This window comes from Chenopodium album, chromosome 11 (genome assembly GCF_948465745.1).
Source record: "Chenopodium album chromosome 11, dcCheAlbu1.1, whole genome shotgun sequence".
Lineage (NCBI taxonomy): Eukaryota > Viridiplantae > Streptophyta > Magnoliopsida > Caryophyllales > Amaranthaceae > Chenopodium > Chenopodium album.
Genome location: NC_137844.1, coordinates 44,981,580 through 44,997,257, shown reverse-complemented (window position 1 = coordinate 44,997,257; position 15,678 = coordinate 44,981,580). Strand labels below are relative to the sequence as shown.

The window sequence follows — 15,678 nt, the reverse complement described above, 5'->3', positions numbered from 1 at the left end:
TTCGGGGGTCGTCGGTGTTAAATCGGTGGGTTCGGTGTTCATCGAGAGTCGTGGGTTCGGGGGTCGTTGATTGCGGCTTAGATCGGTGGGTTTAGGGGTCGTAAGTTCGAAAGTCACTGGTGTTGGTTGTGGTCGTGGCTGAGATTGTTGAGTTAGGTGGGGTCGTGGTTTGGTGGTTGCTGGGTTAGTAGGTTAGTGGGTTCGGCGATGCTAGGTTCGGTGGTTGTTGGGTTCGTCGGCGCTTGGGTCGTTGGGTACGGGGGTTGTCGGTGTTGGGTTTTCTAGGGTCGGTGGTCGGTGGTCGGTGGTGGTGGTGGTGGCCTGGTGGGTGGTTTATGTACAACTAGGTGGTGCTGGTGGTGGTGGGTTACTTAATTTAAATTTGGTTGAATTTGTTTTTGTTTTTAGTTGGATTAATACTTAAGTATATACTCTTATCTTTCAATAAACATGCTAAAGAATTTTTGCCTAGGAGTCTGCAATGCCTCCCAAAGTTGCAAGTAATAAGAACCGGAGGTACTATTATATATATAATCATTAATTTTTAATCACCAAATTTAACAACTATTTTAATTAAAATACATAACCATAGTTAGTTTTTTAATAATTAATATTTTTTTAATTAAAACCACCCCCTCACAGCCAAACCATCATCCACACCTCCTCTTTCCCTGTTGGCACCCAATATACCTTTCCACGGTACTTCTTCTCGCCGACCGACCTTACCCCGACACCCCAGCCTCCTAATATAACTAGAAAACCTAATCCTATCTTGTAAAGAAAAAGTTTTGCAAATGTGATCTTTAATGCTAATCTATCCTCTAATAACTGAATGACAAACTTTCGTATGTGGCTGGTCACACCGTGTGACCAACCACATTTTTTTTGAAAGAATGGTTCGGGTTACTTGGTCAGGGGTTACTCGGTCAGTCATGAGTTACTTGGTCAGAGGTTACTTGGTCAGTCAGGGCTTATTCAGTCGGTCAAGGGTTACTCGCTCAGGGGTTTGGTCAAGGGTTTCCTTGTCAAAGGTTACTCGTGTGTTAGCTGGCTAGCCACACACAAACGTTGCTAACTGAATTATACTAACACTTATATGTTAATTAATTATAAAAATAAACATTTAAATCTTTTAACCATGTATATCGATGAAACTTTGGTTTGCGGTATGGTTTACAGCCCAAACCAAAACCAAACCATATTAATTCGGTTTAAGAATATTCGAATCACACCGCACCATCTTATTATTCGATCCCAACCAAACCACAAAGTTTTCTAATTCGGTTTTCAAAACAAAAAACCAAACTGCACCACGATTTTTTGGGCTTTGTGTTTTTAGCTTTGGAGCATTATTAATATATTCAAACTAATTTTTATTATATTTAGTTGAAATATTAAAATAGATTAGTTATATATTTTTTTAGATTAATTATTTTCATAATAGAACTTGTATTATTAATTTTTTTTTCAAACTTTATTGAACATTAAAATTCATCATCAACTATGGAATATCCCAGATACTATTAGTTTATTTCGTTCTTCAACTGTTAAAAAAACTCATTAAAATTGACATATATGTGGAAAAAAATTAGCATAAAAGGTGCAACATATTTTTGGGTTACATATTTCAAATAATTATAGGGTTGTGTGTATGAAGATATGAAAAAGATGATATCACTTTTGTTATTATAAATTTTTGTAAAATATACGTGCATAAAATCTAGTAAGGCATACGATAGGATTCATTGGAGTTTTTTACTTCGCATACTCAAAGCCTATGGCTTCCCTGATCGTTGGATACAAATGATTCACCAAATCATATTCACAATCACCCATAAATCTCTTCTCAATGGTACTACCTTAGAGACCTTTGTACCTCAATGTGGTCTTCGACAAGGTGATCCACTCTCCCCGTACCTTTTTTTGTTCTGTATGGATATATTCGCTAGAATGCTATATTTAGGTGAAGATTTACAAATGTTCAAAGGGATCAAAATTTCAAGATCTAGTCCGGTTATTTCTCATCTCTTTTTTGCGGACGATGCCATCATCTTTTTCCAGGCTAATACTTCATCATGCACCAATATTATGGGACTTATCAACTGATTTACAAACATTTCGGGTGAGGAACTCAATTTGTCAAAATCTCTTATTAAGTTCAACCCAAATATAACCTCTCTTGCTCAAGCTGAATTTAAATCGCTTTTCCGGATGACTCAAGTTAGCCACTTTGACCACCACCTTGGCACCCCTATCAACTTCATGGGAAGGAAAAAAGATCAGTTTAGTTTCTTATAGACAAGATTTTAAGTCAAATAAATGCTTTAAATGCTATCCGGCTTTCCCAAACCCAAAAATTAATTTTTATTAACTCTAGTTGCTATGGCCTTTCATGTTCTATCTTTCTTTGAGCTTTCGTCATCGGTTTTGAATAGAATTGATATTGTACTTGTTCAATTCTTTTCGTCTTATTCGGATAATAAAGGAATGCATTGGGTCAATTAGGGTAAGTTGCATCTTCCTCGTGGAATGGGTGGGCTAGGAATTCGAGATCTACCTTGAATAAAGCTTTTCTCATGAAGCAAGTTTGGAGGTTTGTGAAGTATCCACAACTTCTAGTTTCCAAAGTCTTTGGTGCTCGCACTAAATTCCTCGCAGATCAACCGCTTCCTACGCATCGATTCACAAGACGCAATTCTTATGGTCAACGTAGGTTGATTAGAGCTGATAGCTTACTATCAACAGGATGTGGTTAGAAAGTAGGGAACGGTTGTTCCATTGTTGCTGGTATGTCCAAATGGGTCAACTGGACCATTCCAGATTTCAAGCCCGGAATTCCTCTTCATGTCTCTAAGGATTGGATGCTAAATTTTTTGTCTAATCCTTACGATCAATCTTGGGACGTCGATAAGGTTGTGTCTTGCTTCCAACCAGACTTCGCGGCTACTATACTTGCTATGGAGCCCCCGGTTGAAATGGAAGAAGATTTCCGTTACTGGTTTCGTACTCCTTTAGGGAAATACTCAGTTAAAACTTGATATGCTATGTTACAACAGAAGCTTCTAGCCACCACGACTTCTCATTACTTCAATAACTTCTGGAAAGTTCTTTGGTCCCTTCAAATACAACCAAAGTGGAAGTTATTTTTATGGAAACTGCTAAACAATGCTCCTGCAATTAAGACAAAACTTCACCACAGAAGAGTCATTGTAGATGACAAAAACCACTGTGATTTATGTATTATAGAGCCAGAAGATTTCTTTCACTTATTTAGGAATTGCATTATTGCAAGACTATCATGGAGGGGTGGATGCCTTGGCATCCACTCACAACACAATGGAGACCTTTCTCTTCTAGATTGGATCCAAGATTATATCCGACTTTTTATTATTCAGGATAGGATTTCTAGTCCCCGCATTAGTACCTTAATTGGTACTCTTTAGAATCTTTGGTTATTTCGGAATAACAGGGTTTTTAGACCCGATCCTCACCTCTTCAACCAATCCTTTTACAGGTTCTGGATGTTCTTTAGTCTCATACTCTCTTTATATGGGGTGACCCTGTGATAACCACTTCTCATACTTCACACTGAACTCCTAACTGCCCAACCCTACCGGGTTTTTATGATGCGCAACTAGGAAAATTTTCCTCTCTACTGGGCATGATTACTATACAGACAGATGGTTCATGGTTCGTAGATTCACATAGAGCAGGGATGGGTTGGTGCTTAGATAACCAAGACGCGACGGACGAGAGGATTATTGGTGGCAGTAATTTTGGGTTATGTACTTCGACATCCGGAGGCTTTAGCTTGTCTGTATGCCCTTCGATGGGCTTTTGATTCAAATATTCAGTCCATGACCATTTTTACTGATTCTTATAACTGTGTTACTTTCCTTAAGGGTGATGGTCAAGGTGACATTAATTACCTTTTGGTCATTAAGAAAATTAAGTTACTAGCTTAGGGGCTTCCTTTCAACATTGCAACATTCATAAGGCGGACAGAGAGCGGGTTCATCGAGCTCACAAGATTGCAGCTGAAGCAGAACAACATTTAATCTGCTTTATTTTCTATTAATATGTAATTTCTTAAAACCTTTGTCAAAAAAAAAATCTATATATATTATTAATTTTGAAATTTATGAACACAACTAATTCTTTTAATATAACATTTGTTGACATAAAATGTGTCTTTAGAGTGGTGGTAAAACTTTAATTATAATGAACATAAGGTTATGTGTTTAAATGGCAAATTAAAATTGCATGTCTTGCCATGAGTTTTAATAATATATACTACGTATATTGAATTGATATTGCTATTGATTTGTAATTTTTTTTGCCCTGACTCAACATAAGTTGTTTTTGGCGCCTTATACAGTAGATTTGAAAATCAAATTTGGGTATAATTTAGATATGGACCTATATTTTGGTTTGTTTTTCGATTTTTTGTTATTTCAAATCCTAAAACCAAAATGAAACTACAAACCGTAATTTTTAATTTATTAAACCACACCGAACCATATTAACAAAAAAAACCAAACCGCATTACTAATTCAGTTTGGTTTGCAATTTAATTTGGTTTTAAATCGTATTAGTTTCACATCTAATTACAGAAAAAGAAAATAAGTCTTTAATGTTAGACATTTAAATGAGCAACACCTCATAAATAGCCAGCATTATCTTTTGATGATAATTATGGTGGCTAACGCGCACAATGCACGCGTCATAACTAGTCATATACGGGAAGCTCTTTTAGTTGTTGGTAACATAACGAGGGAAAATATATAAACAAATATTTTTAAGGGTATAATGTCCAAACACTATTCATAAGAGTTTAATCATTAAATCAAACAAAAAAAACGTTCAGAGGCAATTAACATCATAATAATAGGGACATGTAGGTAAACAAACATTTTAACAATATTATTGTCCTCAGTTCCCCACATTATTCATAAGTTTTTCTCATAATTTTTAGGAAAATTTGAAAAATACCACCATTCATTGTTTACATTTTGTACACCTCAAGTTTTTTTTTTTTAATTTTTATTTTTATATTGTATATTACCACCTACTTTTCTCAAAAAGAAAAAAAATTCCCATCACTTTTGTCCAACTCCCCTATATGATGTCAGAGTGGTCCCACTAACCAATTTTCCTTCATATTTCACCTTTCTTCTTCCCTTATCATCCTAATTAACCAATTATGCCCTCTATTTTGCATTGTTGTTTGGCTTGAAGAACAAATTAGTGAATTAAAACCCTAAATAACTCCTAATTGATTCGCAAATTGATATTTAAATTAAACAAAAAGGAAGAAGGAAGAACAGTGGTGAGACTCAGGGAAAAAAGAGAGGTACATTGGTGGTGGGACCCATCGTGACGTCATATAGGAGAGTTGGACAAAAGTGATATGACTTTTTTTTTTTTTTTTTTTTTTGAGAAAACTAAATGGTAATATACAATAAAAAATAAAAATAAAAACTTGAGGTGATATTGTACAAAATGTGAACAATACGTAGTATTTTTTAAATTTTCCTAATTTTTATAAGGGATATGGATAAGGATAGGGATAGGGATTTACAATAGTTGTCTAAACGGGTCCTTTTACTCCATAATAAATCAGCTACTAGTTTACACTTCACCCGTGCATGAACCCCTTTAGTACTGCTTTACTTTTACAAAAACTTTTATTTGCAGGATTTTTCATGTGACATATTGTATTATGTAAACCATTATATCTAATATCTATACTAATCTACACTAAAAAGACGTTTCTAAGAAAGTCTATGTGTCACATAAACCCTTCACTACGCCATATCATCAATTCAACTTTTTATTACGCCACATCACCCACTCAATGCTACATGGTTTTCCCTTCCATATGTTTCTCATTACATAATAATAATAATAATAATAATAATAATAATAATAATAATAATAATAAAATACTCCACAAGATTAGAACATGCAATCTGTAATTTGAAAATCAAGTGTCTTACCACCAAGATATGTGATATTTAATGCTATATTTTGGATACAACATATTAATATATATAAAAATTTAATTACAAGAAAAAATGTACAGACCCGGAGCATTACTCGGGCCCAAATACTAGTTTATACTTTTAAAACTTGTGACCAATGTATAGATACAACCAACACAGCCAAACAATCCCCTATATTTCTTTATCACTAAATTATTGAATTTGGGGGAGCTGTGATAATTACATATCACTCCTAAATCTCAATTAAAATGGTTCAACTCATAAGTTTATTCAACAATAACTTACTAGAGCAATAAAGTTGATCCAAATTACACATTTAATAACTCTTACCACCTCCTCCGGCCTTCCTATCCCTCAATGTTCCCGGTGAAACCCCCTCGACTCTTCTTCCTACAGCTAATGCCATTGCTAACATCCTATCAGTCGGAGTAGTAATATCACTGTCACTATCTTTCATGACATACACTGACTGTTACTAAACCCAAGCTTCCGCAGGCAGAAGTATCCAATTCTACCTTAATTTAGCTACTAGTCAAAGCAACCTATCATACTAGTCATAGCATGCTGCTAATTTTGGACAAGCATAGTATTGATGAAACACATTGCAATTTCTACGATGATGATGCAGCAAACGGTGCCAGTCTCTTTTTGGCAACCTTAGACCTATAGCACCATACCTCAAATGCCTCAGTTAAGTCGGGATACTGAATATGTTGATTATCCAACCATTCTGTTAAAATCTCTGCCTGATCCCCTGATGGCAACGCAAGTATGATTGAAACAAATGCAGACTCCAAGGTCTGCCACACCTCACAATCTATTTTCAGCTTCAAATTATCCTCCTCGGTATCAGATGGAGCAGTATCGATCAACGGCTTTGTAACTCTTGCAACGGGGAGCCATAACTTTACCATGTGAAGCCTCTTTGCAGTTGGCAAAATAACGTTTCCATACCCGACTGCTTCTAATACTTTTGTTGCTACCTCAATCACCTTCATCTTTATCTCAAGCGTTTCTACTTTTAAACTTGCTTTCTCAATAAGCTTGACAATCATATCAGAAACCTCTAGCCAAAAAATCACTAAATCTCTCATTATTTCAAGTTTAGCAGATATTTGACATGCCCATAATAGATCCGATAAATATGATTGTAGCAGCTCAAACTTTTCAGCCGCAAAAACTGTTGCTTCAAGCTCGTTCAATAAAGATTCTAGAAGAGCACTAAATCTCAATAAGAGTCTTTTAATACAGTCTCTCACCTCTAACTTCAGCTCATCACATGAAGTGAGAAGTGGAGCATCATCATCCTCAGCAAGCATGTACTCTAGTTGCTCTTGGGCCGAAGTTTTGAGATCCTTCAATGACGAAGGTGGTGATGAAGTGGCAAATCGAATGGCTGACATAAATATCCTCCAAATGGCTCCCTGATCTACTGGTTGGAGGCGGGCTAGAATCGAGTTAGCTGTGGGTCCAATGGCCGGTATGGTATGTAGAATTTCCTCCTCCTCAACCTCTTCCCAAGGGACAGCTTCCAAATACTCTACCGAAGAAGTAATAATTTGAGGGCATCCAAGTTCAACAGCCACTCGAAAGATGCCAAGGGTGTTTCGAACCCCATGCCAACTTTCAGAAATCAAGCTGTTAGGAACATAAAGGAGACGTAGGAGAGTGATATTGTAGTCAAAGTCAGATTCTTGGCAATGAACCTCAACACAGCTACGCGCATCAAGGATCTGACATGTTGGCCAAGTGTCAGAGAGACGATCAGCAAAATACTTACTTTTCTTGACAAGGATGGAGGAGTGGCAATATAACCACTCATCACGAGCTTCAGGAGTCCGCAGCCTAACAACAACATCACTAGTTGGTCGGTCATTAAATTTGAGTGAAGAAGCTAATCCATTCTCCTGCTCAAAGGACATTGAGGACCCAAATTAAAAGAATTAATTAGTATAGAAAATATGGTGTGCAACCAACACATATATACACATATAAATCAATCCATCAAAGCCTAATGTATATTTTTACTCATTAGCCAACGTTTTCATTAAACTTGGCCACAGCTTCTTACTTGAGCTCAACTCAGGCTGCAAGTGCACTCAAAGTTAGGCCGCCAATTGTGCATTTCAAGCTTGAGTCAAGCTCAGGTCCGAGCTATAGCAAAACTGAGTTAAGTCAGACTGAAGCTCCACTCAGCCCATTATCACCCATGGTGCTAAGAATCTTCTTCCAGCTCAAAAATTTCAACAGGGTACAAAATGCATCCTGGTTAAAAGTTTTTACAACATTCTATCACCCTATTCTCTCCACAGTCAGTTGCAGAGAGACGACATAGCAGCAAATTCGGGAAAGGATAAAAGAAATAAGAACTGCAATATTAGTTTTCAGTGAAAAAGCCAACTGGTCTAAATACTTACAGCCTTCTCCATTCAACTGACAGGCAGCTCTGGGCATGAAGCAACCAATCATGACAACTACAGATTCACAAAACAATGAAGAGCGAGTTAAAAATGATTAGCAGAATATACAACTAAAAGACCTTTTTTTTTTTTTTTGAAGGCATACAACTAAAAGACCTTGAGCCAATATAGAATAGCATGAAATAATATAAGGCCAATGATATAATTCTACGGTGGCTATTAAAGTTAGTAGGCACCATCAAAAAGGAAACCAATCAGTAAGATCCAAAGGAAGTTAGTCAGCTACTAAAGATAACACATCGATCACTATATCAACATGCTGTACATTGAGAAACAAGACAATGTCTTTTGTCAAATTGCAAAAGGTCTTATATACATAATTCGAGTTGAATTCATTTTACTCAAGTGCTCTAACCTCATATTCCCCTATCATCACTCAAATGTTCTAATCATATTTCCTCTTCATTGAAGGCACTCTCAACTCCCATAACATGAGAAAAACGAAAAAAAAAAAATGAATGAAATTATGTATTCACCCTCTAATCAGGTCAAACTAGAAAAGTCAGTTTCCCAAAATGTCAATTCATAAACTATTATTATAGTTTAGATTCATTCTAATCGATTTCTCTAACGACCCATGGTCCTGCCATTAAGCACAAACTCAACTTCTTCGACATCAATTGAAATAATGCACTTGCTTTCTTATAAAAAAATTTCACTATTTCTATTCAGCTACAACAGCAAGATAAACAGATTCCCAAACCATGTACAGTCAGTGCATAGTTTTCCCCCAACATCTTCCTATTTAAAATTCATTTCCTATATAAGGGATTGAAAAGTAACATTATCATGAATGAAATAAAACAAATATAAGTATATACCCAACTGTAAAGGACAAATGAACACATTTAAGTCAAGAATTGAAAACCAACAACTCATAAGTCAGCGACTACAAATAAGGACACATCCACTCGATTCGTGGAATGGTAGCACAAGATTCACCATTCCTTAGACCACACCAGGAGAGTGAAAATTTAAGACATAATTACATCTGCCTACAATATACGAGGAATTTTTCCGTAAATTAGAAGCATAAGAAATCAAACTGAATTTCGAGTAATACATGAACGCTGTTATCGGTCAGTCAAAGGGTTGATTGCTTCATTAGTTACTGCTTTGTCAGCAACAGGAATATTTGCAAGCATTATCAACTGATAGTATAAAAGAAATAATTTACAGGAGAGATAAGTAAATGCTGCAAGTTATGCACGTAAAATGAAGAGCACATAAATCTCCATGCTCCTTTAGCATCCCCAAAATAAGCAGAATTGAGTTATATCTTTAACCATAACAAACTATAGTTGACTGATCCAAAAACTCAAAGCCAATGTACAACAATGATAGACGTCATAGCTCAAGGTTCTGTAGAATCTTTACCACTAAAATGTCTCCTCAAGTGTTGACAAAAATTTGCTGATCTTTACCACTACAATGTCTGTCTACAATGCGGTACTTGCTGTGCTGAAGAAATTGATGCTTAAGACCCATAATCATATAAGAAAGAGTCAGTAATAATTGGTCGATTAGAACAAATGATTGTGCAGGTAGCTCGAGTGCCTTACTGGCCACAATGGTACTCAAATTCCTATTACTCTCCCTTATTTCTTTCGTTTGATTCATTGTATAAGCTCTAAAGATGTAATTCTATCTTAAAACTTGTGCAAAATTCATCCGCAAAGAGTGTTTTTTTTTTTTTGGTTTTAAATCAGATCTCTTCTCTCTCACGAGACTCTAGCCTAGAAGCGCTTAAGGCGCTGTACCTTGTGCCTTGCACTCCGCCGAAGGTGATTAGAGTTGCCCTGCTGCTGTAAGTCACTAGGACGGGGCGTGTCTGATGGGATTGGGTTTGCACTGCTCTTCACCTTTTGCCTAGGCTCATCTGAGGGGAGCTCTTCAAAACTAAGATCAACATACTCATCACTATCATCTACATAAACATCATCTACACCAATGTCTTCTTCCATCTCACTTTCATCAGCGGATGTCATCATTCTAATAGATGTTTTGTGAGACAAGCCACTAGCATGACCCTTTCCTCTATTAGCTTTAAATAAGGAGGGCTTGGATCCATGCCTAACCACCCTTGATGCCGCAGTGACATTGCTAGGATCACAGGTTCCAAAAACTCCACCAACTGCACCCCAACTTGAATTATCACCATCTAACACAAAATTATCTTCATCGGCACAAGAGTTCTCATCCATTTTCCCAAGTAGCTAGTCATTACAATCATCAATCTCTTCCAAGAGAATGGGATTGGTGGGATCTTTCCTACTGTATCGGCATTGCAATGCACGATTGAATTTCACAAAGACCAAATCATTCAATCTACCTTGTGCCAATTTGTTTTTCTTCTTGGTACGGAGCTGTTAGAGGTTAAAATGTATAAGTTTATGTTATCAAAACTTAGTTCAATAATAGTACAAGTAAATTATCCACTTACAAGTTGAAAACCATCCCAATTCCTTTCACAACCAATAGCACTACATGTGAGGCTGAGAACTCTCATCGCAAACTTTTGGAGGTTGGGTGTTGAACATCCATGCTTAAACCACCACTCCGCTATTAACAACCAAACATTGAAAAATTCAATAAGTAGTGTAAGACAACAAAGATATAAATGATTGGCATCCTAAATTTTTTTATTTTATTTTTACCTGGAGGTTTTGTCTTGGAGATCAATTTCTGGGACCAACCAAGCATTTCGATATGCATCTAATTCAAAACTAATCTTGTCTTGAAGATCAATTTCTGGGACCAGCCGTGTTAAGGCAATCAAGAAAACCCATCATAACTTCTTCACAACCCGATACATCAGGGTTATCGCAATGAAATTCTGGATTTAGAAAATAGCCTGCTGCATGCAAAGGCCGATGAAGTTGACGATTCCATCTTTCATCAACACTCAAACGCTTTCTTGTAGTGCTCCTCCGTAGTACAACTATTAGCGATAGCTTCTTTGGCTCTGTCCATAGCTTCATATATGTATCCCATGGACGGCGTTTTCTCTTCATCAAGCATTCTTAAAATCTTAATTAGTGGTCCTGACAACTTGAGAGCATAAACAACATTCTCCCAAAAAGTGTCTCGCAAAATAAAGGATGAAACTTTCTTTGCCCCCACTTCTTTTGGCCGATTGGAAGCATTCCATTCCTGAGATTTAACCATCTTCTTTAAGTTGTTTCTTTGCTTGTGAAATTGTGCAAGAGTAATGAAAGATGATGCGAACCTAGCGATTGTTGGCCGACACATAATTCCTTGATTTGTGAACCTTCTCGTCATGTTCACAAGAGACACATGGCTATTTATATAGTCATTGATGAAATTGCACTTCTTCAATGCATCCTTAACTTTAGCAATTTTTCCAATATCCTCCAGCATGAGATCAATACAATGTGCCGCGCATGGAGTCCAATAGAGACATGGCCTATTGGCTTCTAGTAATCTTCCTAAAATTTTATAAAAATAGGAAAAATATAAATCAAATTCAAATTATTATCATGCCATAAAATTAAAAAATACATAAAACAAAGGAAAAATAAAAAGAAAGAGCACATATTCTTACCTGCTTTAACATAATTAGGTGTATAACTCGTCACCAATTGGACCACATTCTTCTCTCCAATTTCCTCCACCATGTTATCCAACATTTGAAATAGCAAGTTAACATCTTCCACAATTTCAGACACATCTATAGATTTTATGTACACGGTGCCCTTTGAAAAACTGACTAGAAAATTCACAAAATCCTTTTCAGCAACCGAATCATGCCATCCATCAACTAGAATTGAACAACCTTTTTGTGTCCACTCTTTTTTATGCTCCTCCATTTGCTTCAGAATGTCATCTACTTCCTTCTGGAGGGGAGCTTCTAGCTCATGCACGCTTGGTGGTTTCAAGCCAGGACCAGATTGTCCAATTGATTCAATCATCTTTCCAAAACTTTCATAATTTGCTGCACTAAATGGAATTCCCGCATCATAAAACAATCTAGCTATATCTCTACATACTTTATCCCTAGACTCCTCATCACAATTACCTCGTTGCTTCCCTTCATGCCCATCCTTTCTACGCTTAATTGCATCTTCACGACTAGGAGTGAAGTACATGTCCAACTAACTCATTTTTCTTGGTCTTTTACCCAGTTTACCGGAGCTACCTCCCTTCGAGTTCAATGTCTCACAATCCTCTTCCTCATCATTATAATCATCAACATCATATTGAGTTACCTTTGGTAATATTTGACCACCACTCTTTGCTAGTTGCTTCTTTATCATAAAAGACTTCACTTCCTCCCTTACATGCTCCGGACAACTAAAGCATTTAGTCACATTTCTAAATCCTCCGACCAAATGTTGCTTTAAACAATAAGCCCCTCCCTTAGTTACTTTACCACAAAAGTTACAAGTTAAATTGTTCCTATTATTAGGTTCCGGACTTCCATATTTCCTTGCCGGATCCTTAGGGTCCAATGAACACGGAGAGGAAATCGCCAAATCCAAATTACCAGAATTCATCATCTTAATCCTCAAACAACTAAACAACAAGCTGAAAACACAACAAAATACAACCAAAATAAACAAAAGACCTACCACACTACCAATTAAACAAAAAAGAAAGCAAGAAAAGATCATATACCTCAAATCAGCGTCAAGGAGAGTCAGCACAGTCGAGCCGGCAAACTCAGCCTTCACTACCGAACAATGCTGGTATGGTAATGCTGCAGCAGGGCACAGCTAGGGTTTTCCGGCCTTCGAAGGACAGAGAATTGAGATCCAACTATCCAAAGGATTTGTTTTTTTTTTTTTTTCTTCTATGTATTCAATTAGATGTTTAAATAAAAAAAAAAAAAATTGGTTGGTCCCTCAATAAAATTATACAGACGCGCATCAAACACCACAAAGCGCGCAGGCAGCTCGCCTTGCGCCTCTACCAAAAGCGTACACAGGCGCGCGCCTGCCGTAGGCTCGCCGCGCCTTTTGAAACTAACTTAATTAAACTCAAAAACAAACACATTTATACACATTTATCCTTTGCATTCGGCTATTCCAAATATGAGATTATGATATTAAATTGGTTTCTTAGAAATTAGTGATTATTCTAATACAAATAGTCGTTTTTTTACAATTAATTGTATCATTCAAATCATCACCCAAATTCTAACACTCAAATTCACAATCTAAAAGAGTAATAACAAAAAAAAAATGCATACAAATACGCAAAATGATGATGAAAAAAAAAAAAAAAATCAAAGTATAAATAATTTTTAAAAAAAATTAAAAAGTAGAAAAATTAGTTAAATACCTTGATTTTATGAGTTGCAATCTTGCATTGCATGATTAGAATTAGAATATTTGCACATAATTCCAAGGTTTGTAAATTGTAATTGGTAAAGCAATTGATTTGAGCAAAACTACTTTCTCTCTCTCTTCGACTTTCACAGTTTGAGTTGAGAGTTAACAGTGTCTAATTTTGAAAGAAAGTGATAATATGACATGAGCACGTGGAGTTTAACAGTTAGTTTCATAGGCATTGTCTCATATTGGGCCGGATTAATATTTTCTCGGCCCCAAAATATAGGCAAACATTTTTTAACGTTTAGTTAATTAGGCTTGAAATGCCGCAAAATAACCATTTAATTATGAAAATAAGCAAAAAAAAAATATCTTTTATGCATCGTGTATATAACAACTTTTGCTTCAACCATCAGCTTAAAAATTAAAGTGTTAACTACTAAACTATCACCATATTACATGTCATTTTATCAAAATTAAATGTAAATAAAGATTTCAATCATGGAATTAATAACATAACTCGAGATATCATTCGGGCATAAAAGCTACTTTCTCTGTTCTTTTTTACATGACTTGTTTCTTTTATCACATTTGTCAATGCAAAATTTTAATGATTAATAACTTTAATTATCCATAAGTATAATTATAAAAGTTACATTTTATGATAGTACTTATTGAGATGAAAAAAGGATCATGTATGAATATGTTTTTCCTTACATATTGTTTACGAAAGACGGTCAAAGGGAGATGATGAATAGTGTAAAAGTCAAAGCAGGTCATGTTGTAAATAATAGAGTAGTTTAGAACAAATAGTATAAAATATATTAAGTAAGGCCGAAAAATTGATCTCACAAAAGAGGAAGAGTACGGTGTGTCGTGAAGCAAATTCACTGACTTGAAAACGAAATTCCGATGCAACCGTGGTGCTCAATTGTATTCGTCGGCATGTTCCCTAAGGTTAACACATCACTTCCACTCAAAGGCACTTTTGGGTGGAAGGTTGGAGCCAAGTAACTTATGCCCAATAGAGATTGTGTTTAGCTGTTGTATTTGATGTATTTTTTAAGATGATAAAATCAAAAATGAGTCTTCCATTTATAGAGAAGGATGGAAGAACATGGAAGATCATAGAAGAATCTCAAGCATCAATGAGGGGTGAATAAATCAAAATAAAGATGAAGATTTAATCACCATAATCATCTTCTTAAATGTGGGGGTTACAAGGAATCAAAAGAGACAGGAAAGGAATCCAAGAAGAAGGCTAAGAGATGCTTAAGAACTCGAAAATCCCATGTGCCCAACCGGGCGAGGCCACGCCCGACCGGGCGAGCAAGCCCAGGCAAACATTTCTTCTCGCGCTCGACCGAGCGAGCTTGCCCGGACACATGAGATTTCTCCGTTTTCTTGAAAACTAGTTTTAGCCTTCTTCCGCCCTACCAGGGCGGACTTGCCCTGGCAGCTAGGGCAAGCAAGATTATCCCAAAAATACTCCTTGAATTGATATTAGAGAATATAGCATTGTTTTTTTTCCTTCCTTTAACACAACAGGTCAAGTAAAAAATAACGGAGAAAGTAGTTTTGAATTATACATTGTATTATTTGTATATCTCTTCTCATGATCCTCATTCTCACATTTTTATTATTTCTCACATCTCACATCCTAATATTTAATTAGTTCACTACTAACAAATCACACTATCTATACAGTATATACAATTCTTGTAAAACTCAACGTAGAAGCTAGTGTGCCACTTACAAAATAAATACTTGCTTTGTTTTTTTTTAGTTGACACCTTTCGATTATCACGTTTGCCAACACATGTTTTTAACGATTAATATCTCTAATTATCAACATTGTAAAATTATAAAAAGTGGACATTAATAAAATACACATTGAAA

The 15,678-nt window shown here is 36.0% G+C and overlaps 1 protein-coding gene and 1 pseudogene across 3 annotated transcripts; both read right to left on the bottom strand.

Annotated features, from left to right (window-relative positions):
• Positions 1 to 6,110: 6,110 nt before the first annotated feature.
• On the bottom strand, positions 6,111 to 13,946 carry LOC145567604 (BTB/POZ domain-containing protein At3g05675-like). 2 transcript variants are annotated; one of them, XM_081626922.1, is made up of 5 exons: positions 11,143 to 11,388; positions 10,929 to 11,047; positions 9,863 to 10,851; positions 8,423 to 8,479; positions 6,111 to 7,912 (listed from the first exon to the last, which is right to left on the bottom strand). In XM_081626922.1, the coding sequence occupies exons 4-5, from the start codon at positions 8,432 to 8,434 to the stop codon at positions 6,617 to 6,619; spliced, it is 1,308 nt and encodes a 435-aa protein (XP_081483048.1). In that variant the 5' UTR covers positions 8,435 to 8,479; positions 9,863 to 10,851; positions 10,929 to 11,047; positions 11,143 to 11,388; the 3' UTR covers positions 6,111 to 6,616. The 2 variants fall into 2 exon arrangements, with proteins under 2 accessions (XP_081483048.1, XP_081483047.1); XM_081626921.1 differs by lacking the exons at positions 9,863 to 10,851; positions 10,929 to 11,047; positions 11,143 to 11,388 and adding an exon at positions 13,790 to 13,946.
• On the bottom strand, positions 11,139 to 12,726 carry LOC145566684 (uncharacterized; annotated as a pseudogene). The gene is made up of 2 exons (XR_014095471.1): positions 12,051 to 12,726; positions 11,139 to 11,934 (listed from the first exon to the last, which is right to left on the bottom strand). The product of XR_014095471.1 is annotated as an uncharacterized LOC145566684 (transcript).
• Positions 13,947 to 15,678: the final 1,732 nt, after the last annotated feature.